Source organism: Branchiostoma lanceolatum, chromosome 1 (genome assembly GCF_035083965.1).
Source record: "Branchiostoma lanceolatum isolate klBraLanc5 chromosome 1, klBraLanc5.hap2, whole genome shotgun sequence".
Taxonomy (NCBI): domain Eukaryota; kingdom Metazoa; phylum Chordata; class Leptocardii; order Amphioxiformes; family Branchiostomatidae; genus Branchiostoma; species Branchiostoma lanceolatum.
This window is the reverse complement of record NC_089722.1, coordinates 2767305-2794911: the sequence shown is the minus strand read 5'-3', so window position 1 is coordinate 2794911 and position 27607 is coordinate 2767305. Positions and strand designations below refer to the sequence as shown.

The window sequence follows — 27607 nt, the reverse complement described above, 5'->3', positions numbered from 1 at the left end:
TTGCCTGCGGTCCATGAAAAGTTTCCAAGAGTTCGCCACTCTTCGGCCATTCCCGGCAAGTTCGTGTTGTTCCGGACGGACCCGAGGGGCAGAGCCGAGTTCACCCGAGTAGGTCAGACACAGACGACCAGGGCCGAGAGAAAGGAGCAAACCGAGGAAGTCTCCAACGCAGTTTGTTGCTGAAATCTGAACTTGGCTGATTATCCCACCAAAGGAGGTAGCCTATCGTGGAGAGAAACATTTACAACCATATGGGCATCTCTATTCGCCGAAGTTCGTTTCATTTGATTGTCAAATTTTACTTGAAATGTCAACAACCGAGTTCGGGAGTCTGGAGTCTGCACGTCTGGTGATTTGGTTTGAAACGGATGGATTGGAAAGTATTGTTTGCAACAGCTGTTGTCCTTTCTTTGAATACGGTGGTGACATGGGTGACCAAAATGTACCAAGGAAGAGACTAGAAAAGAATGTGGAACGTTTTGTTTCTGAATTCAACGTAAACTGGGACATTGCCCGGATTTTGCGACCTCCCGCCAAAAGGACTGACCCAGTGGTGTGCCCGGAAGTGTTTCACATCTGTTTTTCATTTTCTAAAATTCCTCGTGTGCTCCAGGGGGATATCGGATACCTGTCAGATCATGAGAGGGAGTGTTGACGTGAAACATACATCAAATGCAATTTTTCTGAGTTCGAATTTTGAACTTTCTTCCTGACAGAACTTGATGGCAGGACGTCAAAGTCGCAGCCCACATTGTCATTCAAACCTGCCGCCATGTTCCATAGCGCCCACCATAACTTGTCCAGGTAAGGGGGGAGGGGTTATTTTCGTTATCAATCTAAAACGTTTTGACACACTTGTTAACAATGGCTATGTTTTTAAATGTTAAAAAAATATTTCTTTGACAAACAAATGAATAATCTATGTTGAATACCTTTCATATTTCAATATTAGTTGTTACCCCCCGTACAACATTTGTAATGGAACGTTCCTATTCAGCCCACCTGTTGACCCTGTGACGTCACGCCCGGTGCCTCACCTTTGGCGCCGGTGCTTTGTTGTATCAGGTAACAAAGGGTAAATAACAACAGCTGAGCGCGCATAGCAACCGGTTCATTGTGTACTGAGTAGCTAGACGCCGCCGACCTACCAACACCCCATGCATGACTAACGTAGATCGCGTGTGAGGCAAAAACTCCGGCCTTTTCTTGACAATTTTGTTCTTTTCTAGGCCCTATTGGGCTGGATTATCACGGCCAAAATGACGGAGGTTATGCAAGGACTGGTTACGGACGCGAAAAGGAACAAATTCTCCACGATTCCTACCCTAACAGACGAAGGTACGTATAGGAGCTAAACGTGCTTGTGAATGTTGAAAAATTGTTACGATTTGCTGTGATTTTTTTAGACTCCTTATTTATTTCTTTGCAAGGTTTCTGAAAGTGTTTCTGATTGGCTACCTTATGATGTTTGTTACAGATGTGGTCAGTGTTTGGGACAACGTTTCCAACTTCGTGGAGAAGCAAATGTCTATGCAGAAGGTAAGATTTCTCAAAATGATAAGGGTTTGTTTGGTTCACTTACTCTACCCACCCGCCATATTGGAAAATTTTAACCACGTATATTTGTTACCCAAAAATTATAATGTTCCCCATTTGCACCAATACTTACAAAATTGGGATTTACATTGTCAGGATTTATGTTTCACTTGTGACAAAAATCACATTGTTTTGCTTTTTCATTCAGATGTTGGATTAATGGTAAAAGGTTGCATTGTCACAACTTCCAAATTTGATATGTCAAAATTGTTAATGAAATACTCTTCCACAAAAGGTTCTTTCCAATGAAATGTTTTGACATCGAATGTATGTGTAAGTACGTTTTCCTAGCTGTGGTTGAGAAAGTTTTTGATGGTTCTGTAGTCTTATTAAAACGTTGTTTGATAGTTTGGTTAAGGTTGTTTTGGATTATTCACTAATTAATGTGGATTTCAAAATTAAGTATGTATTTTATATTTAGATGAATAACCTTAAGAGATCTTTTGGAGCCATTCTAAATGTTTTTGAGTATTTTGCTTTAGTCCAAAGAATCCTGTTTGTTTTTGTAGTTCCAGACATTTACCCAGTGTTGCTCCAATATCATTAAGCTCAACTGAACCTGTTGAATTCAAGGGATAGACTGTAACAAATTGGGCCAGGCTTTCGCAAAGTGGCGCATATTGATACAAATTCTTGTAATTCATCGCCTCAAATTGGGGACGACAGTTTGATTGCAAGGAAATATTGGCACAAATATGAAAAGTTGGTGCAACTGCCTAAGTTGGAATTTGCTACAGTCTAGTGAGATACCCACTTTGATAGAAACGACTTTGGCTGTCCTGTCATTTTGAAGTCCCTTTGTCATAATCAAGTGAAATCTTTCCCTTGCTTTCACTTTTAAGCCAGTACTTGAAGTTTGATGAAACTATTCACCCCTAGGGAAAGGTAAAATCTAAGACAACAATGTTTTATTTAGTTTGAAAAGTAAAGTTTGAAAAAATTGCCCCAAAAAATATTGAAGCAGACTGTATCCAAATAGAACGGCAGACGACAATGTGTTATTTAGAAATAAAGTTAAAATTTGGCCCTAACAATAGTCTAACTATTTCTCTAGATAAGGACCCAGAGTGTATCCAAAAGTCACAGCCCTAATTGACACCAACAGTCTGCTGTCTATTTAAAGTTGATATCCATATTTTCCACCCAGGGTGTCCATATAGCAGGTCTGGGCACGTTTACGTACATCCATAAAAAGTTGGACGTGGGAAACAACAAGTACATCCTGATCCAGCGCCCAGTCTTCCTCCTGGCAGAGAGGTTCGCACAGACCCACCAACTTGAGGCCACGAAACACTACACCACAGGTGAGTTACTAAACACTACACCACAGGTGAGTCTCTAGACTTGGCAGTGTACCATACAGATTAATGGTATCATATTATTGCAACTTCTCAATAAGCATGACCTGTTTATGATTGTTGACATCCTCTGGTCGACCCCACATTTCTGTCAACTACTTAGACAAAAGCAGTTACTGTAGTACATGTATTATAATCTTCAATCTGTTCCATACTGCAGTACTATAATGGACTGCTAGAAGGCATTTCAGTACCAAGTGAAATGCCTACTAGCAATTCATCTTCCTGACATAAGATGTATTCTGAAAACATGTAATGTTTACTCCTACAAATTATACCCGAACTTAAAGAGTTTGTCATTCGCATATCATGTTGAGTCTTGTTTAAAGTACATTACTGGGTAACAAAGACGTAATTGTGAGTAATTTCGCTATCATTACACACATGCCTGAGCACTTATAACATTTTTAGGTGGGATTCAGTAGAGCCATCATTGAAGTTAAATAGAGTGAGCAGTGCCTAGGCTACACAATCAAAACAAGACCATAGCATGTCCATGACAAAAGATACAAAAAATTGAAGTTTTACTGCAGTACCATGGGTGGCCAAAAGGAGGCCCAAAATCTAACCTTTAGCCTAGGTCCACAATACCTACCCACACGTCAAATATCATCACAATCCATCCAGAGGTTCTTAAGATATTGCATCGGACACGCATGCACACAAACAAACGAACCAGCCCAAAACTATACCGGTACCTCCATTTTTCATGAGGTAATAAACAATGATTGAGAACTTACTTCCTACAAATCAGGACATAAATCTTTCTTCACATCATTATTGACGATTAGAATATATTACTTTAATAGCTATATTGAGTAGATTGAATTAATCTTTTATTATTCATACATCAATTCTTTGCCGATGCACAATTTCACCTGTCACAGATACTAAGAGTTGAGGACAATAGTGTTCTGGAATGCATTGTTGTTCCATAATGATTAGCAATCATTCCACATGGATTGTCCAGAAAGTGGTTAATATCATGATTATAGATGACAGGTGCACGCAATCATGTAGTTACTGTCAGCATGTATGGTCACAGTTGCTGGGTATGACATCAGTTGTTATGGGTGCTTGGATACATTGTTGCTCACTGTTTGTGTGTACCATTATTTTATTAAATGTAGATAGCACCAAATAAAAGGAAATTAAAGGCCTTGACTTGACTTGACTTATAAAACTAGTAAAAGGATGGAGTTATCATAATCAAAGTAATACAAATAGCACATGTAAGTGAGTGCAACATAGGCAATGATGCAGAGATGGCAGACTTCAGCCACCCATGTATACCCATATTATTATCTCCATGAAAAATGGAGATATTGTTTTGGGTGTGTCTGTGTGTGTGTTTGTCTGTCTGTCTGTTTGTTTGTCTGTTTGTGTTTCCGCACTACTGTAGGCAGCATAACTCAGGAACCTCTCGATGGATTACGATGATATTTGGTATGTGGGCAGGTGTTGTGAAGCCGAAGTTAAAGGTCGATTTTGGGCCCCCTGGTATGTGACCTTGGTACTGCAGCAGAACTTCAATTTTTGTATCTTTTGACCTGGACGTGCTGTGGTCTTGATTTTTTGGCGGCAGATAGCTTGTGGTGTAATGAAGACGTGGTGTGGGTTTGGGCCCCCTAGCAGCTTGCTCTGGAACTGCAGGGGCGTTATCGTGAAAATACTCTAAGAATTGTCCTCACTCGAAGAGACGGAGTCTGACTTGGCACTTGACATCCTTTTAATCAGTTCGCAAGTGATGGTACAAAGTTCAAAGCATCACGGATGTCAACGGCCTAGTACTAGCACTAGGCGGATAAGTTACACAAGATCAGGACTGAAACCTGTTCAGTAAAACCTGAGATCGAGTTAGCGTGCCTGCTGGTATAAAAACTGTAACAAGACTGTAAGACAACTCAGTCAATTACTGTGAAAAGGTAACTGGCTCTGCCAGATAAAATCTACACTAGGACAACATTAAACAGAATAACTAGCAAACGGCATGGCAGTTAAAATACTGATAAGAGCTAAAATTGTGCAGTAGCGCTGGGACGGGCACACACTCAGTCCCAAGGCACAAACGTTCAACTTCACAAACATGGTGGCTCATGCCTCTCGCTGCTATGCGATCAGTGTCGCAAAATACAATACTTGACTGAAGGCATATACGATATATACAAAGATGGAACAAAGTGGGCGTGAATCGAGCTCTGCCCGAATCTGCGAGGGACGCCTCGCGTCTGAAATTGGAACTACAGTGTTCGCACTGACTATATACATGGCTGTAAGACTCAGTCTCGTGTACATAGGTGTTGTCAGTGACGCTGTTTAGGCTCGAAACAGAGGTGCAAACTTAGGTGATCTAAACTACTCACTAACACAGTGCGTAATTTACAGTGTGGCAAATATGGTACAACAATGTGTGCTTGACTGACAGAAATTTAACAAGGTGCTTGACACTTAATGTTCGCATGACACGAGTCTGATGTGGGGACGGCGGTGGCGTGTCAAGCTCTGAAGCCCGGATACAGTTACTCTCGAAGCTCTCATGTGCTCTCGTGTGATCTCGCGGGATCTCGCCTGGTTCTCATGTGACAATTCCATCATATGCTGCGGCGACGTCATCATATGTGCCTAATTGTCCTCACTCGAAGAGACGGAGTCTGACTTGGCACTTGACATCCTTTTAATCAGTTCGCAAGTGATGGTACAAAGTTCAAAGCATCACGGATGTCAACGGCCAAACCGAAGGCGCCAAGAAGACTCCGATGAGAGGTAAGTGTTGACCTGGCCCGTTCTACTGTCACAGGGAGAACAGGCAAGTGCGTTGGAGAATGATGTGCCGCATTGCGGCGGGAACACGCAACTGTTGGTCCACGGAAGGTCTCAGATAGAGGAGGTCGGCGTCGGACTTCCAGTCACCATGTGCTTTTCTGAGTTCGCGTGGGACGCCGGCCTCAAAGGCCAATGTGTACCCGCCTCTACGCAAGTCGTGTAGGGTGTGATGTCCCTTGGGTAGTCCGGCCTGCTGAACTAGGCGAGACAGCTCCCTGGAGAGAATCGATGCTGTCATCGGCCGGAATCTGCGGCGTGGGGTCGTTGGCAGGACGAAGGCCGGTGCATCCTGGGGTGCCGGGCACAGTTGTAGCATGTTAACGAAGGCCGCCACCGGGCAAAGTGGAGAGCCTGGAATAGCCAGTATTGGTACAATTAGGTCTCGTTCGTTGGCTTGGATAGTCTTGGACCAATTATTACGGATGAGAAGACCCTCCTCCGCGTACAAGATGTCACAGCGCCGCAGATGCTTGTTCTGCTCGAGACTCTTGGGTGAGGTCGGAACGAGGTTGGACCTTCTCAGGTATGCAAAGAATCCGATCAAAAGGGCAGTCCAGGTGGTGGCATCTTTAGGAATGGCCAGGTTTAGAAACTGTCGGACTCGAAGGAGAAACTCTGGGGTGATGGGGTGGGCTTCTTTGGGACGGTGACGCAGCAGCTTTTTCAGCCCCCGCAATGTCTGCTGGAGTTCAAAGTGTTGTAGGCTGAACTCGAAATGTCCGTGAAACTGATGCAGTAGTTTCACCGCCGAGAGGTAGTGTGCGATGGTGTCTGGTGACCTGAGGGAACGACTCAAGAACTGGGCGTAACAGGAAAGGAGATGCGCTGTGGCTGGGAAGGGCTCCTTTCCGAAGAACTGGCAGAAGGCTAGGTACGCTCGGAACTGTGTCTGATGGTTTGCTTGTGTGGAAGCTGCGAAGGCTTGTTGTTGGGTGCGCAAGGTGTCCTGTTCTAACACGGCCCAGGCATCACCTGTGGTGGGTGGGGGAAGAAAACGTTAGGATGTGATGCCTGCGAGATGGGTGGTCTACCAGGTGTGACTAAAGTTGAACCAGGTGTGTTCGACGGGTACTTCCGTCCAAGACTCGTTGGCTGTTGTCGTGCGGAACAGACGCTGGTGACTCTTATCCAGATGCCAGCGGCTAAGGGCGTCGGCCAGGCTATTGGTCTCACCCGGAATGTGGTATGCCGAGAGTCCGAAGTCGTGGCGGGCTTGCAGGTAGAACAATTCCCTGGCGCAGGCCTGCATGTAGGGGTCCGTGGAACGGCCTGTGAGGATTACTTGCACCGTCGGCGAGTTGTCGCAGGCGATACGTACCATGTGGCCGGACCAAGCCTCGCCCCAAGCTTTGCAAGCCAGGATGATGGCCAGCATCTCGAGGCGATGGATGGGGTGTCCCTGCTTGGCGATCTCGGGTGGAAAGGCCGCGTGGAAGAACTGACGGTTGAAGGTACCGCCGCACCCTGTGAGGCACGCGTCGGTGGTCGGGGTGTCCGGGAGAGTGTGACGTGCCGAGTCTTTGATCAAAGAGACTCCGTTGAATTCTGGCAGGAACGTACGCCACCAGTGAACGTCCTTCTTAAATTCGCTGGGGAGGCGAGTTCGGTGGTGTTGCCGACGAAGTCCCTTCAGTGCTGCTATAATGCGCGAAAGGAAAGTTCTGCCTGGTTGGACACAAACTGAGATGAAGGACAATTTTCCCAAGAGAGTCTGTATCTCTTGCTTCGTAGCTCTCTTCTTGTTTGTCCAGGTGTCAAGTTCGCGCAGGGTGTCCGAGAGCCGCTCCTGAGTCACGCTTCTGGACATCTCTGTGGTGTCGTAACCAATTCCCAGGAATGTCATGCGCGTGTCCGGAGGTGTCGCTTTATCTACTGACTCTTCTAAGCCAAGATGGCGGAAGGTGCGACCGAGGGCGTCGAAGGCGTGCTGAGCTTTTTCTGGGGTTTCTGCACCGCCAAAGTCGTCAATGTAATTGACACAGTCATAACCCTGCGAAGCGTGGATGAAGGTAACTGCGTTGGTAGTCCGTTGGCACGCCATCGCAGCCGAGCGTAACCCGAAGGGAAACACAGTATCAAAGTAATGGCCGCCACGCCAGGTAAAGCCTAACAGGTGGTAATCGTGCGGGTCTACCGGGAGTTGACGATGTGCTCTCGTGTGATCTCGCGGGATCTCGCCTGGTTCTCATGTGACAATTCCATCATATGCTGCGGCGACGTCATCATATGTGCCTGAGAATAACTGAACAAAGGAACGATGGATTTCCATGATATTTAGTATACAGGTAGCTTAGACAGAGATGTACACAATGAAGTTCAAATTATGTTAATTAGGACTTAATTTGCATAGCTAATGAGGAAAATCTATATTTGCAGTGTTTTCCATTATCAGACTCAAATACATGTAACGTATGTAGTTTATGGAAAGTGGATCATCATCAGCAGATACCAATTATGCAAATAAATTCCTTATTTGCATAATTAATGCAAAATACCATATCTCATCTAATTGGAAAATTATAGGACTGTCAATATGATACATAGTATGCAGGTAGCTTAGACAGAGATATACATAAAGCAGTGCAAGTTATGCTAATTGTGACTTAATTTGCATAGCTAATGAGGGAAATCCATATTTGCAGTGTTTTCCATTATCAGACTCAAATACATGTAACATATGTAGTTTATGGAAAGTGGAGCATCAACAGATACCAATTATACAAATGAATTCCTAATTTGCATAATTAATGCAAAAACACCACTATGAATCTAATTGGAAAATTATAGGAGTCAATATTGCAACATGTGTAGGTTAGATAAAGGTGTTAATAACCAAGCATATGTTATGCAAATGTGTAAGTCATTTGCATGAATAGAATTGTTCATGGAGATATGAGGTCGTGGAACTCTTGTTTTGTTAGCAACTGTTCATGTCTCACAAAATAGCAACACTGAGAATGTATGGCAATGCTGTATTGTGTAAAAATGTTGAATCACAGAAGCACACACACTGTCAGATAGACACACACACAGACAAGCCAAATGAAACACAAACTCACAAAACATTTCCCAGGGCTTACCCAATGTACCATAATTATGTTTTAGTTCTAATCATCACCCGTACTATAGTAACTAAGCTATTGCTAGTCATTTGTCACAAGTAAACTACCCCTGTATCCCTGTAATTCTATTAAGTACAGATCATCACCAGTCAATTATAACTTTCTACCTGATTGTTAGGGAGTGAAATGAATAGTATGTGACTTTCTTTTCCCAAGAAATTATAGTTGTTATACAGTCATGTTGTAAAATATTACTCAGCGTAACTATTTCAAAAGTATTTTTTTTCTTGAGCCGATGTTCTGGGTTCCAAACTGGTTGCCATGATTACAGTTATTAGTGTTACGTCATTGTTGAATGCATGAAAGAATTTTTGTTATTGTGTCAAATAGTCTTTAAAAAAATCTTTCTGAAGACATTAGACTGAAGAGTCAAAAGGTTATTTGCTTGTGCAATGTTGACAATAACAGTAGAAGGGTTGGCACAAATGTGTACGTGTATGTTAATTGAATAATTTTTATTGAATGTGCTCATAAGGATATTGTATTTTTGTGTCAAACATTCTTTAAACAAAGAAAAAGAAATAAAAGGAAATGCCTGAAGAGATTTCACTAAATTGTACCATTGTATACAATAAAGTACATTCATTCATTCGCTAAACAACCCTTTCACCCCCCTCCAGGTGAGATCCCAGTAGTCCAGCTGAACTTCGCAGCGCTGTCCCTGGAGACGCCGTTTGACCGTGACACGGTGGAAGCATGCGTGCGGGAGGTCCTGGGGGCGCTGTCGCGAGCCGTGGGTTCCCGGCGGAACGTCGAGTTCACCTTCAACGGCATCGGCAAGCTGCAGATCCGCGACTCCAAGGTCAAGATGAAGTTCTACAAGGAGTTCCTGACGTGCATGGACGGGTCGGGGAGATTAGTGGACGCACTCAAAAATGTAAGTACATGTACTGTAAATCTTTAAAGTTACAGTTTTATTTTCATCGTGGAGAGGTCACCACAGATATGTGTTTAGAATATTGTATTACTACAAATATTTCTACCAGAAACTTCATGAGAACCACTGTTCCCCCACCTACCATGAAAATAAGTTCCAGCAGAAATAAATGGATTTACAGTAAATTGGACTTAAACTTGACAATTTATTTTATAATAGAAAATTAAATGCTATAGACAGATTCTAGCTGTTCCCTTTAATATGTAAATAAGTATTAGTGCCATACATGTACATGTACCTGCACCTCATGACCTAAATATTTGAAGCAGCTATCCTTAACCATTCTTTCCATGACACTGTAAGCTCTTGTTTGTCAGAATGTTGGAAGAGGCAATATGATCCTTAATCGTTCTGTTTCTCTCCACAGCGTCCGGGTACAGCTGACTCCGTCATGTCGGACAGAATGACACCCAGACCGCTCACTTCTAACACATTAGTATTACCAAGGTAGGTCTTTGTGTTTTTTACTTAATTTATAGTTAGCATGAAGATGCTTGCTAAAAGTCCTTGCAAACATAATATGCTATGCGTAGCAGTTATTGATATACTAGACTTTTGATGGCTCTGTGTTCCAAAACACTTGTTATGTATGATTAACTGAATTGCAAATGGAGACGGCACAGCAATACTGTCAACAATTTATACATTCATTGATAGTCACTATACCTGTTTCTGCTCTAAAACAATGTACCTGTTTCTGTTCAACAAGTTATTATTTTTAATTTAATTTAATAAATATATACTTGTTGTTGAGTTGTTTTACCCTTGGATCAGGTACCAAAAGAGCATTACGCTTCCACCCAAGCAATGTAACGCATTGAGTCGACAGCAGCAAAAGAAGAAGAGTTGTGTCTTTGAAATGTCTTAATGTTGAGTATCCTTTCTTCAGGATATCTCCAAAGGGGGAAGGACTGAATCTAGAAGGGGAGGAAAGTAAGAAGCCGACCATGCCCACTATAGCGGAGGGTGCAGATGAGGAGGAGAGGGGGCAGGTAGAGGAGGAGGAGGGAGGAGAGGGAGAGGAGGAAGAGATGCAGGAAGATGAAGTGAAAGGTAAATGCATGTGTTTAATGTATATCTCTGACCAGGACCGGAATTCATGCACAATGTGGCCGTGTGGTGGCACCGTGGCCTTGTGGGTAGGGTTATGGCCTGAACTTGGAGGTAGTGTTCTAATGCCTGACAGGTTCCAATGTTGTGCCACAGCTGTAATGGAATATTTTATAGAATTTCACAGTGGTAACAAGACTTAGTGACCAGTTAATTTGATCTCTTGGTTAAAGGAATTTTTGAAAAAATGCTAGAGGAAAGTTTGTACTTTGGTGCACACAGTTTCAGGGAGTGAAGATGGCCAGGTGCAAGTTTTTAAATTGGTTTGGCCTTAGTGACCAGTTGATTCTTCACATAGGACATATGTACTCTGCTGCTTCGCCGCATCTGGTTCAAATTCCAACCGGTGGCCTGGGCTCGTGCCCGACCATAAAAGAGGCACATCGTCCTTCACCCCGTGTATGAGCAAGGAGGTTTTATATAGCCTCCTTGGTATGAGGGAGCTTTAATGGCAGCAAATCTCTGCACGTAAAAGAACCCAACACACTTATCAGGAAGAGTAAGGGTGACCCGCTGGGCTTGGCTGAATATGTGAGCTGTAGCGAAGCCACATTGCGCTACTAGTTGACAAAAAAGTGTCATGCCTTGTCCTCAGCCTGAGGTTGCGCACTTTACTTTTACCTTTCCCGTTTTAGTTGCAGTAAACATAGAGCCACACCAATGCTAAACAATTTGGCCTAAATGACGTAGAAACCCCATCTTGACCCAAAAATGTCCACCTATTACAGTTAACCTGTAAATAATGGGGGGTTATCATGATACTTTATTGTATAGTGTATCAGTGTGTTGAGTATGTGATAAGGGGCTGTTAGAGGTCTATTGTATGACGTATCAGAGCTAACTGAAGATAATAAGGGGTTATTAGGAAGGCTTTATTGTATGTGAAGTGGGAGGGGTATGTGTGAAGTGGGTGAACCAAGGTCTTTTAGGTAAAGTCCCTACAACAAAAACACGAGAGCAGCCAGGGGTCTGTTACAAGCCCACAGCATTTTCTAAGGTTTAGAATTGTCAAATCTACAGAACAACCAAAAAGATCAGCTGCTGATAATATGTAAGTTTAACTTTCAAAGTTCAGAATATTTTTACAGAATACTAATCTGTATGGTTTTTTTCACTAGCTATGGAGGAGGGGGGGGGCTCCAAAAGTCATCAGAAAAATTTATGGCCTCTACTTTCTGTTTTCATGATTTGACTTCTGACTCTTCTAGTCGCGATTCCGATAATCCCATATCACAACAACGGTCCCATTCCAACAATACCAGACCAGAAGAACATCCGATATATTCCATAACCGAGACTTCCTCCCTGATTCACTCCACAGCCCTTCAGACAGAAGGGAGAGTGTCAGAAGAATAATAGGTCCTTTGACAGGGGATTGGCAGTTGAATAAGAACCATCATGCATATTTCATCGGCCTGTTTGTCGATACCCCGCTGTGACTAAGCAGACTGGTGGTTATCTATTGGCCGGCTTTGTCATAAAACCGCTTCATCTAAATTGCATGCCGTTAGAATATAAAGTACCGCTCTGATCGGGTAGGGCAGGACGCTGGTATGTGTGTGATCACGTGACACGCCATGGCAACGCACAGACATTCCCCTGGCTATAATCGCTAGTGTTTGGTCGAGTTGTGATCAGTTGAGTCGAACGGTGGAGTTGTGATCAGTTGAGTCGAATGGTAGAGTTGTGATCAGTTGAGTCGAACCGTAGAGTTTCATCATGCCTCAAGTCTCGGAGATCTCGATGAACTGTATTCTTCCTCCATTCTACCGGCCTTCGGTGCCCAGCTCCAATGCCAAGGGAACTCTAGCCAGTAAGTTTGAACATTTCTCTGGGATGGTATTCAGCCCTTTGAAACTTTCTCAAAAGTCACTTTTAGATTTTGGTATCGTTTTAAGTGCTTGCAGCATGTACTACTAGATAACAGTAGATAAAATATACCGGTAACACTACAAAACTCGTGCAACTGGATAAAATTTTTAATTTTCAGAAGTCGCTTGAGTAACTGTCATTTGGCATATCATATTGCCAGGATGTCTAACCTTCATCAAGACAGTTGAACGTACTATGAGATAAACTAGATGTGCACAAATTTGATGGTGCTACAAGTATCATTGTTTGTAGCTTACAGTTGATAGTCAGTGTAAAATAGTACATCTAGAGGCCCAGGACAGTAAGAAAGTAAAGTAACCTTCATTAACATGCAAGCTGTAATGTTATCGATTGTGAGGTTTCCTGTGACTATCTTGGGTTTTTGAATGCTGAACATTTTTTAAAGGAATTTTTGCTAACATTGAGGACTGTTTTTTCCATGCCTGACTTGATCAGTCCCCGTAAAAAAGTACAGGAGAAGCTGCCTGAAGAGTAAGTGTCGGCACGGTGTGTAGATTCAGTCGCACAGTTCCAACTTCTTTCCACTTGTGAAAATTAACTGTGGAGTTGTACGGTCGGTTCTACATAAGGATTTCAGTTTAAACCTTAAAAGTTAACTCTTAGGGGACAACCTTTAGTTAAATGCCAAAATTTTCAACCTTGATTTTATATTCAGTGTTCTGTCGTTAGCTGAGTGGGTTTTATCATAATTACACTAGATTGCTTATTATGAAGATCTCAGTTTTCAACTGATAAGGAGTTAATGTTGAGTTTTTATGTTACAACGCCATTTTGTATTGTTATATGTTCCAGTTCTAAACAACACCCCTCACCGATACACATAATTTTTATGTTAATCGCTGCACATTTGAAATTTCCTCTGGGCATTAAATTTCTCCACGTTTTGAATTGGAATCCCTTCTGAACAACTCTTTTGTAGCACATCCCCAAGGTGCCCATGGCAGCCCACATTAACACTGGAAACATGCCCAAAATTGCCCCCCACAAAACGCATTCCCAGCTCTGTGGCAACCTTCAATGACAGACACGGTGCATTCTTTCCTGCCATTGTCATGTCAATCACCCATCACGAATGGAAACGGGACGCAATCCATAGCTTTGTTGTTAGGCTGCGTTAACCTACCACAGTTCTAAAGGACGGACCATCCAATTAATTATTCATGTGTTGTCATGGCAACAAGAGAGATGTTCGGATGATGACTTGCAGAGTGTTTGACTGTCATAAAAAAGAGAATCTGAAGTGGTGGCTGTGGAGCTGCTTGTTTACTGTTGCCATAGCGATGTTGATGATAAAATGTTTATCTCTTGAATTGGCATCTTACTGTGTGAGTAGCATGCTATCTACTGTTGTGTGTTCTTCACTTGATGATAATTTTTTTTCTTACGTCAACTTTCAAAAAGAAAAATAAAGGATGCAAAATAAAAGAAACTAAAGTTGAGAGTTAAATATTTTCAAGTCAAAGATTATTTGTTTCAAAAAATAACATTTACATGTACATGTACATTGTATTTTAGAAAAAAATTGCTTATTGAATTTGTAGCAATAGTGTTAGAATGATATGCATTTCCTGTATTTTGTACATTATCCTTATTATAAGCCATTTTCCTGGCCATTTTAGTCTCATTTTAAACCAAGTATTTCAAGTTACCTGCAGAATACATTGTACAAAGTTTGATTCCTCTGAAATGTTTATTTCTGTCATAACTCATGCAGTTATAGCTTGTTTTTGAAGTACCTAACCAAGGACATTATAATGTCCTTGACCTAACATTGTGGTTTTATCCTCTGTATTCTAGAATCCCGACTGTCGGCGCCCCCTAGCAGGGCAGGTTCGCGACTGCAGGCTCCCATCGCCAAGGTGACGGGAGTAAATCTGATGGAAGATTTTCAACCCCCCCTTACTCCAGCCAAGTCACCATGCTCTATTAAAGATGGGTAAGGACCATTTTCTTCTTCTTCGTCCTTGTTTTCCATAGCGGATCAAAATTTGACCATAAAGGAAAGAAATATTAAGATTTTATTTAAAAAATACATGATTGTATTTGTTCACCCTCTTTTGAATTACTGTTGCTAAGTAAGTGATGCTGTTTCCAAGGTGGAAATAAACCAAGTTGCATGTTTCAAAGTGAAGATTCTCTGAGTTCACGAATTCTAAACACCTATACATGATTTTATATTCTTATATTCATACAATCAAAATCAAAAAAATGAATCCTTGAGAAAGTATACAGACTGATGACTTTGAACATCTATGATTTCAGCCTGTCCCCACCAAAAAGTCCCCACCCCCCAAAGACACCACCTCCCTCGCAGATGCAAGTGCGGATCTCGGGGGCCCCGCCGGAGGTTCACCACGTCCTGGCGCCGCCACGGACGGCCTGTTCCGAACACACGGGGTCAGGCGGGGACATGTGCTACCTCTGCTACCAGCGCGCCTCTCGGAACATCCCGGTGTCGTTCTCGGAGGAGCGTCGGAGGAAGGAGCTGGAACAGGACAGGTTGCTGCAGCAGTACCAGCACATGAGAGACACCGAGGCCATCGCTAAGGAACAGGTGTGTTGGACATGATGATTGATCTAACCCAGGGCTGTCTCCAGGACCCGTCCCTCCGTCCCAGGACGAAAATTTGCTTGTCAAGGATGAAAAAAATGTCACCCTGTTCGTCCCGAAAATGGGAACTTTTCATGACATGACATTGATGAAAGTGCATTTTTGTAGGCTTAAAATGACAGATTTAACAATGAAAATTAAAACATTGGATCTCAAAGAATTAGTGGGATGGAAAAAATGTAATTTCAAAGCTGGGGACAGCCCAGATCTAACCTGTGTTTTCTCTCCAAGTAGAGGTTGTTTGGGAGTGCTGACAAAATATGCCACATGTGATAAGGTTACAATTTTCCCCAACAACCTCTGCTTGGAGATTAGCCTGTCTTATACAATCTCTCGTTGTCAGGGGCTGATTGGACCTCCTCCCCTGGTGCTTGTGGCCATTCTGAATCAGCTCTAACTTTAGAGAACCATTCCCATTTCCAGAACTACCAAGGCAATAGGAGCGTAGGATAGGCAGATTGTTCTGATACTTGGTGTGTCGCTTAGATCTTGATGGTACCTCAAATGATTAGACTCTTGGCCGCCTAGCAGCTTGCTATGGTACTGCTGCAGAACTTGTGGTTTTGATATGTTCTTGACTTGCTGTCTTCTGCAGCTCTGTAAAACTTGAACTAAATTGATACAGACATTACTCCCCACACACAATATATTGTAACAAACAGAGCATAGAAAAGGCACTTTATTTATCCACTCAAGTATGGGTTGATCCGATGCTCAGTTGTACAGCATCCTGAAAGAAAGACTCCCTCAAGTCTATTGTATCTAAATCTCCAAGGAAGACAGAAATACCGCCGGGAACTTAGTCAACAATGCCGTCTCCATGTTAAGGTCAACTGTAGTGTGACAGGGGTGCATAACTTGCATGTATCGTACTGAATGGCTATGAATATATAATGACCCACAGTCAAGGGCTGCTAGCAACCATATCAATACAAAAGGCAAACGCAGTCAGGGTTGTCTCCAGCTTTAAATGTTTTTATAGCCCACTCATAGCAGTGTTCTCGCCAGGCCTTTTCAGCATAGGGGCCCCCTATGCTGTGATTTGGACCCCCTATGCTGTGATCTGGACCCCTATGCTGTGTTTCAACCAGCATAGGGGTGTTTCTTTCTGGGACAAACCTTGTGACCCTTCATAAATCTTATAAAAAGTTCATATTTGGCTTTAGAATGAGGCTGTGACAGAGGAAAAACTCTACTTCACAAAATTTATCCCCCAAAATGCATGACATAATGTCTCATTGGGTTATGAATTTACAAATTTTCCGGGAGAACATGCCGGACTCCCTACTCTGGTCACTCCACGCGTGACTTGCACCGCGTTAAGTTCTTCTGTACCTGACCCCTATGCTGTGAAAAAATCCTGGTGAGAACACTGCATAGTTTGGGAGCCCATGTTATGCATTTTTGTTCAAATTCTTAATGATGTCCTCATGCTAAAATGAATTTAAAAAATCAAGAAATTAAATTGGTGTGGCCTTACTGTTACAGAAACTGTTACTACACAATTTACTTTCAGTATTTCCAGAATCAGCAAAAAAAGGAAATCATAACACACCTTGTTTCCTTGCTCATCTATATGTATATTAAATGTTTTACTACAGGAACAAGTGATGGCTAACCGACATCACAACCAGAAGGTGGCGGCCTTCAACTTGGGTGTGTCGGAGGCTCTCAAGGCCAAGAAAGCCAAGAGAGACATGAACTTCCATGTGAGTATTATTGAGAAGTATTTTGATAAGGCCACATTAATGCTTATATGTTGGTTTTATCAAATTTTTAGAAAATAACGCAAAACTGTAACATCAAAACGAATTGCCTTTTTTTAGATTCTTATTTTGAAAATGTTCAACAACCAAGTAAATCAATTGCTGTGGCCTGATATACATAATAGTATACATCAGTATCTAAGGCTATTTCACTTCACAGAATATGAGGAAAAGTTTTAAATCACATTGTCAAAAGAAAAGAAAAGGTATCAATGTGTGTTGGTGTTGGTGTCTTACGCTGAAGGGCGTTTAACTTAATTGTTATAATTGCCAAATTGTATACAGAATGATAAAGATAGTCACTGTACAAAATCATTCTTATTGTCACTGTGTAATGTCCTGTGTTGTAATTTGTAGACAGTCTGACCATATGTTCAGTAAAAGTTGATTGTACATTGGTGTTTACAAAGATTATTTCCATTGTTATTCTAGCGTGGGCTGGCCAGCGGACCTCATGGCAAGGTCTGTGGGAATGCCTTAAACAACAGGAACAGGCCATTTTTGTACAGGGAATTATAAACCGGCCACTTGGAAACTTTTTCTTGAAACCAAGAAGGAGATTTCTTCCAAACAAGTCGCTCTAGAATTCCATGAACAATAACAGTCGGTTTCTTTATTTTGTAGCTGAGTGGTGTGCTTAATAACAAACATAGTTTCTATCCAGTTGTACCTAAAAGATGGTCTACTGGGATTTATTTTGCCTGACTAAACACTGCAAATGAAAGACTAACATGTGTGCTTTTACAATTATACTCATAAATAACATAAATCCAAATGTAAAACATAAATCCAAATCTCTTTGAGACCTCAAAATTCAACACCTGGTCCAGTTGATCAGCCTCCAAAAAGCTGATTTTGTGCAACCATCCCATTTTATAACTACATGTACCATAACTGCTGTCAACAATCCCTTGAAAGTTGTATTACAAATGTAACTCAACAAGTCTGATTGGTTGAATTTAACCTTCTCCCTGCTGCCTAACTCTGTAGCCAGTAGGGAATTGGGTACAAATGACTACTTCAGAGTGCTGAAGGTTTAGAGCTTGCAACAGTGTGTTCTAACTTCAACAATACTGCAAGACTTAGTGTTTCATTTTTGTAAACGTCACGTTTTGTTTTTTCCTTTCCAGAACGCGTACATCTTCCACACGCGTCCCCTGACGCCGCCGCGGTTGTTTAAACAGGAGGAGCTGGCGAAGTTCCTGGAGGGACAGGTGCAGCACAGGAAGGACATGGAGAAGAGGGCAGCAGAGGACCAGTCCTTCATCGAGAAACTGGAGCAGGCACAGCTGGCAGAAGAGTAAGTACACACACAGAGTTATGACATTATGTTACCTAAAGTAAGCTCCTATTACACTAGAGGTGGAAAGAAAATTCGTTTTTTTTTTTACTCCTGGATACTGTACATGCCTTGACATGAATATGCGGCAAGGAGAAAATGGTGGTTTTGAGTTTGTGATTTAAGTGCTCTAGTCACATACTGCTACTGTAATGATCTTGAAAGTTTATCACTGAGCTCATTGATAGATTTTGATCCTTTATTCCACAGTTTGGCCAGGCAGCGGTACTTACAAATGAAGGAGAAGTCTGACCAGACCAAGAAGTACATGGAAGCCCTCGACACTCAGGTACAATCTTTGACTATGTGAAGGGAAAGAAAGTTTTCACAGTGTTTAAGTTCACAGTTAAAACAATTCAGTAGCACTGTAGTACTGTTACAGTGGAAACTTTCAGGGTCATGATTTAGGTCACCGTAAAAAAACAGGAAAATAAAATCACCCCGAACAGTGTCACAGTATTAAGTCCATTATACATCAATGAAGGTTAGACATGTAGGTAGTAAGATACGCAAGATAATAATTACTGGAGCAGCTGGGTATATTTTGTAAACGGTCAGAAGTTTCAAGTAGCATCCACTACTTTTCGTCAGTGACTGGTATTAAGCCATGAAACTATAAATTGTTGAAAGTTCCCTTGGAAGTTAATATTTGTTGGTCGAAGACTTGGTCATTCTCAGTTCAGAAATTAAGTGCTGTTGTGTTCCACGCAGTTCGGGACACTGTTAGGGAATTAGGAAAAAAAACTCAGCTGTCCATCTGTTCCTCAGATTCGGGACATGGCATCTCTAGTGCCAGAGATTCCCATGAGACAGGTTAGCTTCAGGCGGCCACACTTCCTCGAACCTCTGGTGTTCCCCGGCATTACCGATAAAGCAGACAGTAGTCAGGTAGATAGGGAGGATCAGGAAGACAGGCAGGAAGAAGGAGATAGTCAGGATTGTGAAGAAGAGAAGACAAGTGAGGTGAAAGAAGAGAAGAATTATTCAGATCAGAAGAAGAAAGATGAGCAAGACAAGCCAGGCAAAAGGGTAGGATAGTCAGAGACGAACAGTGTAGCTCAGTCAGTGTCAAAGTTTCTGTTACAATAAATAGCAAGATTCAGGACATTTTGATTTACCTTATGATATGGTCCCACAACATCCAATGTAGACTGGTTCACAGTAAAACAAGCCAGACAAAAGGGTAGGATAGAGATAAACAGTTTTAGCTAGTCAGTGTCAACTCAAAGAACATTACAATGATAAGAAAGCTAGGCTGGGGGCATTTTGGTTCTCCGAGTTACTGTGGTCCTATAGCTCCGGACTAAGACATTCTTACAGGCAGTCGTATAATGTTTTAGATTTGTTAAATGTAACCCACTAGATAGCATTTGAATTTCAAAAACCATATACAAAAATATTATATAGTGTTAGAACTTATCCATTTCAATAAATTATAATGTTTGCTATCATGTGTGAAGTCACAGTTAACGTTTGGCTGGTCAGCATGAAGAAAAACGGGACAAAATAGAAAGCCCAACCAAATCGCCTAACAAAACATGTTAAAAACCAGCCGGAGCTAAACCTCTGCTTGGAGAGTAAGAAGAACTGACAGACAAAATTATGGTGCATTTTGGTTTTACGCATGAGCCAAACTTAGCCTTTAATGTTTTCATTTCTCAGGTGCGTTTCAAGCCCCTCCCCCTCCCCAAGGCAGTCTCTGACTCCAAGAAGCCCATATTTGGTCTGAATGACATGACCAATGAGAAGCTGGCGGAGCAGCGTCGCCGTGCACAGAACCTTTACAAGGAACAGCTGGACGCCGTGGCGCAGAGAAAGCGGGAGGCGATCCTGAAACATCTGACTGAGCAGAAAGAAGAGGGAGACATGCTAGCCAGGACTCGCCAAGAGTTAGTATTACTTCTTTGAATTCGTTCTAAGGCAGGGCTGTCCCCAGGACCCGTCCTTCCGTCCCAGGATGGAAATTTGCTTCTTGGGGGGGAAAAAATTCAACAATGAAAATTAAAAGATCACCTCCCAAACAATGAGTGGGATGGAAAAAAAATTAAAGCTGGAGACAGCCCTGTTCTTAGGCCACACCAGTCTGTTGGTTCTCGGACGAATGTTGTAGAAAAAGCTGTCCATTTTGCATAAAAAGACTGTGTGCACGTGCTTCATAAGATTTTACTTATTTTTAGGTCTTTGATGAGATTCGTGCGATTCTCATTAGATTCATTCTTATTCGAGCGTTTTTCATAAAGTGCATATCCGTTTCCGCATGGTGATTTGTGCATTTTTCATAAAATTTGTATGAATTTCATAAAATTTTTGTGCGAATGCTTCTAAATAGGTACCTTTGTTCAGTTCAGATTGTACCCAATTATGTTTTAAGAAAACCCATAACTGTTACATGTATTAACAGCATTTCTTTGTCCCCCTCCAGTCTTCTGCAGGATCGCGCCAACCGCTACGCCACCATGTACAGCATGCGCAGGTCGCTCGAGGACACCTGGCGCGGCGCCGTCGACACGAAGAAGGATCGCGACCAAGACGAGCTGCTCCATCGCATGGCGCCAGGAGACATGCTACTCGACCAGACCGAGCACTACCGCCGGTGCAAGCAGTGCCAGAGACGGCCCGCGAACTGCGGAGAGTCCAACGTTTGGAGCGAGTCTCGCTACATCCCCGGGTCCAGGCTCATGGTGTAGAACTCACGTTGTCTCCTTGAACATGGGAGCCTCATTTTACAGTGAACCTTCTAACTTCAATACGTGTGACTTTGGACTTGCACAGGATATCTTTAAAAGCTTTTCTAAATCCTCTCGCTATGCATCCCTCTGTTTCAAACATTTTGTCAACCCTAAGACACTAGTACCAAATGGGCCATTGTGAAACCTAGTATGTTGTGCATTGAGGCCCATGTACATATCATACAGGCTATTCTAAGTGTGTCAGCTCAAGCTCTCTTCCAAACAAAATTTTCCAAGTACATTGTATAGCTAACATACTTTCTTGAATGTTTTTGTACACTGGTGTAAGATATGGTGTGAAACACCAACCTTCTCAAGTCCAACTGAAGCCACACATTCCTGTACTCCATCCTAAACACAATTTTGGTACTGGTATGATTCAACAGGGCATTTTATAAACCATTTAAATGCATTAAGCTGCTATATGTTATGTACAGTTTTGATATGTTTGTCTAGTGACTATTACTTTGACATTTATTATACCGTAGTATACAGTTTACATTATGTGAAAGGTCTATTGCTTGTTTTGTGTGACTGTGCTTACAGTATTCTATCCCTCAATCATCACAAAATGGAGGATATTCTGTTACCAAAGTTTTAAGTTTAATAAGAGAATTTGTTTAATATGAACTTCATGACAAGCATTTGCGATACTTAAGTTTATAAAATCAAGTGTATATTGAAAAATCATGAGCACTATATGAGAACCTGACACTGAAGTATGCAGTTAAGCATTCCTTGTATGTACTACACAAAATGTACACTTCCAATAACAACCTACAACTGAAATGATTCATACAGGAGAGTTCATGCACTGTGTGGAACTTTGAGCACATGAATTTTTCACAATTGTAAAACTAAAAGACTAAAGAGGCATGATGGTATCCGATGATTTGTATGCTGTAAGCAAATAAAAGCATTTATTTTGCTCAGATCATGTTGCACATGCAGTTTGTTGCTTGTTTTACTGGAGAATTTAGTACACATTGTCAAGTAAGTGTTCCCTTTGTGCAAGATACAACACCACACCAATTAATAATATTATTCTTATAAATGACATCTGCATCCATCATTTGTCCCATATGAACAAAAGATTATGATATACTTATTTTTGAATATCACCTTGAGTAGGAATGCAGATACAGATAGGAGGTACACTGTACAGATAACAGCTAATCCAAGTATGCTGGGTTATGGTTTGAAAGGAAAATAAAGAAGCTTTCTTTTTAGTAGATACTATGTTCCTGAATGATATATAGGAACACTCATTGTGGAGATAAGATGGACCCAGCTCAAGTTTCTTCATGACTTTTTGTGCTCAGTTGCCAAAAACATTGATCTGCAGTACCTTTTCTTAGCTAAGGATGCCCGACTAGCTACAGGCTACTTTTAACATTTAACAGGGGCTTTACAATAGCATACGAGTGGTACAGTGTGAAATAGTCATCACATTTAAACCCCACACCGCACTGAAACATAACACCACCAAAATTCTTATTTTACACATATATAGTAAAAAAAGTTACTCATGCAACTGGATATAATTTTTGAGACGGTCAGACGTTTCAAGTACAATGTAGCATTCACTACTATTCGTCAGTGACACTGAGCAAGATCTGTCACCGGCTTTTAACCACTAACTATGAATATGACATGCTCACTCACTCTCTCCCATAGCTTAGTCGGCCGTCGGGGCAGCATAGCGCTAGCTCTCGGTGACATGCATATAGAGTAAATCGTACAGTACATGCATCGTTCACATCAATCTGATGCAAATTCTGTGATGGGAACGTTATGCGGTACGCTAAATTTTGGCGACGCCTCAGGCCTAAGTTACATTATTTGGCATAGATCCAACATACACAGATAGTGCGCCCAGACCCTCGAGAACACCGGCATTTGATTCCACGCTTGGTCCGATGATGACCCTCCTCTACCGATGATGCTGTATCCTCGGCAACAGAAGCTGAAAACAAAGTATGACTTTTGAAATGCATCCATCATGTAATTAGGTTTTCATAAACGACTGAATAGCCAAGGGATGAGAATCAGATATCTGCCACTGTGTGTACAAATGTTTCATGTTATGATCTCAGGATGGCTAGTCAACTTTAATCTCTTCAATGTCTTCATCATTTGTTTTGCTCACTTCTTTAATATTTAGATATCTCACCAGCAGGCACGAGGATCTCCATTCCATCTTCTGCCCGTTTGTCATTTTCCTCAGCAGCCTGAGTGAGCTCGGCCCAGCGTGGCTCCGACTCTCCGCAGAAGTTCTCCAAACTCTCACTCAGTGCTGGGCGGTCTGTACGGTCTGCGTGCACAGAGATGGCAATGGCGCCACCATTCGAACTCTGAGTAAACTGCACGAAACCGTCCTACAAAAAATGAGACCAAACAAGGATACAGATCATGGGATGAGCACCTGCGTGTGACCAACACGAGGGGGAAATACAATCTCAGTCACGTTTTGGACCTCATTCTTGCTGCTTTTAGTCATACCACAAAGAAGGGAGCTGATGTTGCTGAAACATTTGCAGTTAGCTATAGAAAAATGCTGCTTGTTCCAGTTAACGAGAAAAGTACCTGCTTTGACTCCAATTCCTCTGCTGTCTCTCTCACTCCTTCCTTCTCCTTCCGTGTCTCATTAACGATGAAGCAGGTTTCACAGCGTGTGAACTTGAAGGCTTTCATCAGCTGTGCAGAAATGAAAACAGATTGCAGTTGAGTGAATACCACTATATCTTTAATGAAAACCTCAACATTTCTAAGGAAGGCGTTCACTTACGTTATGGTGATCATACATGACAGCAGCAGTGCCCTTGGCCCCGTCGGTGTAGAAGGTGTCTGTCTCTGCGTCTTTGTTGGACTCGACTGTCTCCTGTAACAGGTGGTCTCCGGCCCAAATCTTCAGTGAGCGATTCTTAGAAACAAAAATAAAAAAGCACGCGTACGTGAACTAAAGAGCTACAACGTCTTAAAATGTATTGTCATGTAACTTACTATTGTTAAGGACTAGACGAAAGATTTTGGGACGATCATGTGTGTGAAAGCAAAGGATCAAAACAATTTCATGGCTGTGTGTCCAGGTTGACTTATGAAGCTTAAAAACGTTAAGTAAGTAAAAAGGTAAATAAAGATAAAAAATAAATTAAAAACAGGTTTAGAAACCACTACTCAAGGATGGAATTAGGCAACAACAGTACCGTGACAACAGGTTTCCGCATGTGCTGAACTATGACCGCCGACATGATGGCGCCCGCCATAGTCAAAGTAGTCACCAGCACACAGGCCGCAGTGATCAGGATCTTCAGTCGCAGATGCTGACCATTTCGAGTCCTCCTCTGTGAAAACAACAACAGGATTGGTGCAATGGCCTAATGGGTAGAGCGTTTGCCTTCGGGTGGTCGGGTGCCAGGTGAGTTAGATCCCCGGCCGAGTCACGTCAACGACTTTTCAAATGGTGCGTAATGATTTCTTTGCTTAGCACTCAGCTTCGGGAAAGAGTATTCTAGTTGAACATACACCACTACCAGTGGACTAGCCCTTTAATTTGCTGTTGTGATTGCACAAAGTTGTATGACCCAATGGCTATTGAAACGGAGATGGGCACCATCTGGTACGGGAAGGACTTTAACTTTTAGATTAACAACGTCAAACAAAAGCATCTTTATTCTTGCATCTTTCGTACTGTTTGTCACTCTAATCTACAAATTCTCTCTAAAAATCCGTTTCTGGAATAAAGCTTTGTTTCTTACCTTGATGGCGGCGATCTCATCCGGAAAGACTCCACCGATTGTGGCTTCAACTGCCAGCGAGTCTTTCTTTTCCTTGTCGGACTTCATTGTATTTGGGGTCTGACAAAATAAATGTTTCACTGTCTATACTTGCACTAGGGATACATGCATATGACGATTTGCACGAGCGTTAGTATTTACATAAATAAGACTGTAGATGTATACCTATTTCTCACTCAACGCAGGTGAAAATGTGTACCTAGCTTTGGTCAGGGAGTACGGCGGTCTCGTTGAGGTTTGTCTCTTTGTACAATGTCAACTCTCCCAATGATAATGATTATGTTGTAACATAATCCGCGAGCTTCTTACTAAATAAAATCATCATCATAAACCTGGCGTATCTGTGAGTGACCTTTTTTGTGCCTCCACGGCGTCAGGTATGTTTTTGTTGTTACCCGAATGAACATAACAAATACACGGACTGTAATTGATAGTCTGGTCACGGTCCATTACTTATCCCACCAATTACCCCACACTGTCGCTGACAGGTATGTGTACTTTTCCACCCAATTAAACTACTTTCTGAACAAAACTTTTAATTGGTAAAAAGTTTTGAAAGTTGCAGTTGAAATCCAGAAGAAGCATTCAATAAGAGAAAACCTCTGTCAATAAAAGTAGAAAACTGTTCTAGCCTTACTCAGAGTAAGCAGCCATGGCAAAAATGCTTTCAAGTACAGTCAAACCTGGAACCAGCAAGAGGGTGCCGGGTAGGTTTAAGTACGTAAAATGGAGGGATTTGTTTTGCCGGCCGGGTTTGATTGTTTGAAAGGTTTGATTGTTTGAAAGGTTTGATTGTTTGACGGTAGCAAACCTTCCTCGTGGATCTAGAATTTGTACAGTGAATAATATTCCCAGCTGTGAGGCACAAATCGGACGACAATGTTAGAGATACCTCAGTGACGATCCGCCGACGTGCCACGGAATCACTTGTCTGACAAGTGAGGGAGCTGTTGAGAGTGTATCTCACTGGACGTGCTGCACGTTGGCGACCTCGCTGCAACAAAGCGATTTGTCAGCGCGCTCAATGTATTTCATCGATAAATAACGAATCATTCCACTCTTTGTGTGTTTTGCTGTCCTTTTAGTCATATAAATGTACATTTTGCATGGTATTCGCATTATAAAGTCTAAGGGTATAAACTGCACAAACCATTTAGGTCGTAACGAGATTGCCAACGTGCCGCATGCCTTCCAGTGAGACACCCGCTTTAGAAGCTCTATCTGGTCAGGCTAGGACCCTAGGTGACATACGTCGTACGATTTACTTGTCGTAGCCCTTAGTAATTAAGTAGTATTTTTCATAACAAGTAATGGTATATTCATAATGGTTTCCAGAAAGGCTCTGACAGAACAGATCATCGACAAGGATCATGCCGCAACATTTGTTCGGCACACGCCTGTTCTAAGAATGAATGACGAATGTCATGGACCGGACCCTTACCTCAGAGAGCAGACAAGGACGACAACGTAGACACTTGCATGCAGTCTGCTCAGGCTTGTTTTAGCGCCGAATAAAACTACCTCGTCTGACGAACCGCCCAGTGGTTTTACTTCCTGAAACGGACACCTTAAAAGCCGATCGAGTACAAAGGCCTCATTCTTCTCTTTGGTAAAGACCTCGAGCGAAAATACGTCATATTGTTGACGACTTGACATGCCAAGCAGAACTTCAGGGGCATACTGTATATGCATGCAGTTCGCGCGGGCAGTTTAATTTCGCGGTAGGGAGAAAATGGAGTGTTCGCGGTGATTTTAAGATCGCGTTTGAGACAATAGTAGACAAGGGGGTAGGAGGGCAAATATGTTCGCGGCGGTTTTAAGTTCGCGGCGAAGAGCTTACCGCGAACATAAAACCACCGCGAACATTTCTGCTGTTACAGTAATCCAGACGGTTTTTGACTGGTCCGATCCCCAAAGATCAGATCGCACGGCCTCTGTATGACCAGCTGTCAGACCAAATCAGAAGGTCACAATCTTCCCATCTTACCTTTAGTTGGAGAGAAATGTGCCATGGTAGGATTGTATAAACAATCAATATAAACGTAACCTTCAAGCAGATGTTTGGTTTAAAGAAGATGGTAGCGTTTTCTGACAATGGTAGCTGTCAGAGAAGCCAGTCAGACAGAAAACGTTGCAATCATCTTCCCCTACATCTGCTTGGAGATAAGATCAAGGTAGATTATTCCTGAGGCACTGCGTGCATCTAATTTTAGAGAAAATTTCCCACCGACAGCACGAAAATATTCCGTGTTCTAGACTTATTCTCGGGCACAATATCATATAACGTTACAGAACATTTGATTAAAAAGACGAACGTTCCGCTGCAATGCCATGTATAGGCACCAGGGACCCGAAATCTAATTGTCTTTGTTTTCCGAGTTTAGAAAGGTACTAGTATTTCAAATATCATAGCAATCCATATAGATTGTTTGTGCGACATACCTCTTCGGGCTTTAGTTTGTTTGTTTGTTTATTTTGAAACACCTGGGTAGCCTATTCAGTGCCAATACACTGGTTTTCGATAGG

The 27607-nt window shown here is 42.2% G+C and overlaps 2 protein-coding genes across 6 annotated transcripts; one reads left to right on the top strand and one right to left on the bottom strand.

Moving 5' to 3' along the window:
* The first annotated feature begins 117 nt into the window (after positions 1 to 117).
* LOC136429617 (coiled-coil domain-containing protein 81-like) lies at positions 118 to 22216 on the top strand. Of its 5 annotated transcripts, XM_066419520.1 has the most exons (17): positions 118 to 217; positions 717 to 804; positions 1230 to 1338; positions 1478 to 1539; positions 2744 to 2900; positions 9520 to 9776; positions 10204 to 10283; positions 10726 to 10889; positions 14637 to 14775; positions 15102 to 15393; positions 17052 to 17159; positions 17649 to 17678; positions 18347 to 18516; positions 18766 to 18844; positions 19324 to 19584; positions 20218 to 20444; positions 20978 to 22216. In XM_066419520.1, exons 3-17 carry the CDS (start codon positions 1260 to 1262, stop codon positions 21240 to 21242), a joined length of 2370 nt encoding a protein of 789 aa, XP_066275617.1. In that variant the 5' UTR covers positions 118 to 217; positions 717 to 804; positions 1230 to 1259; the 3' UTR covers positions 21243 to 22216. The 5 variants fall into 5 exon arrangements, with proteins under 5 accessions (XP_066275617.1, XP_066275628.1, XP_066275608.1 ...); XM_066419511.1 differs by lacking the exons at positions 118 to 217; positions 717 to 804 and having other exon boundaries at positions 1025 to 1338; XM_066419531.1 differs by lacking the exons at positions 118 to 217; positions 717 to 804; positions 17649 to 17678 and having other exon boundaries at positions 1023 to 1338.
* On the bottom strand, positions 4662 to 6774 carry LOC136429648 (uncharacterized; the record flags this gene model as incomplete). Its single annotated transcript, XM_066419572.1, has 1 exon — positions 4662 to 6774. A coding segment is annotated over one exon (1029 nt), but the record flags the coding sequence as incomplete, so codon positions are not given.
* Positions 22217 to 27607: the final 5391 nt, after the last annotated feature.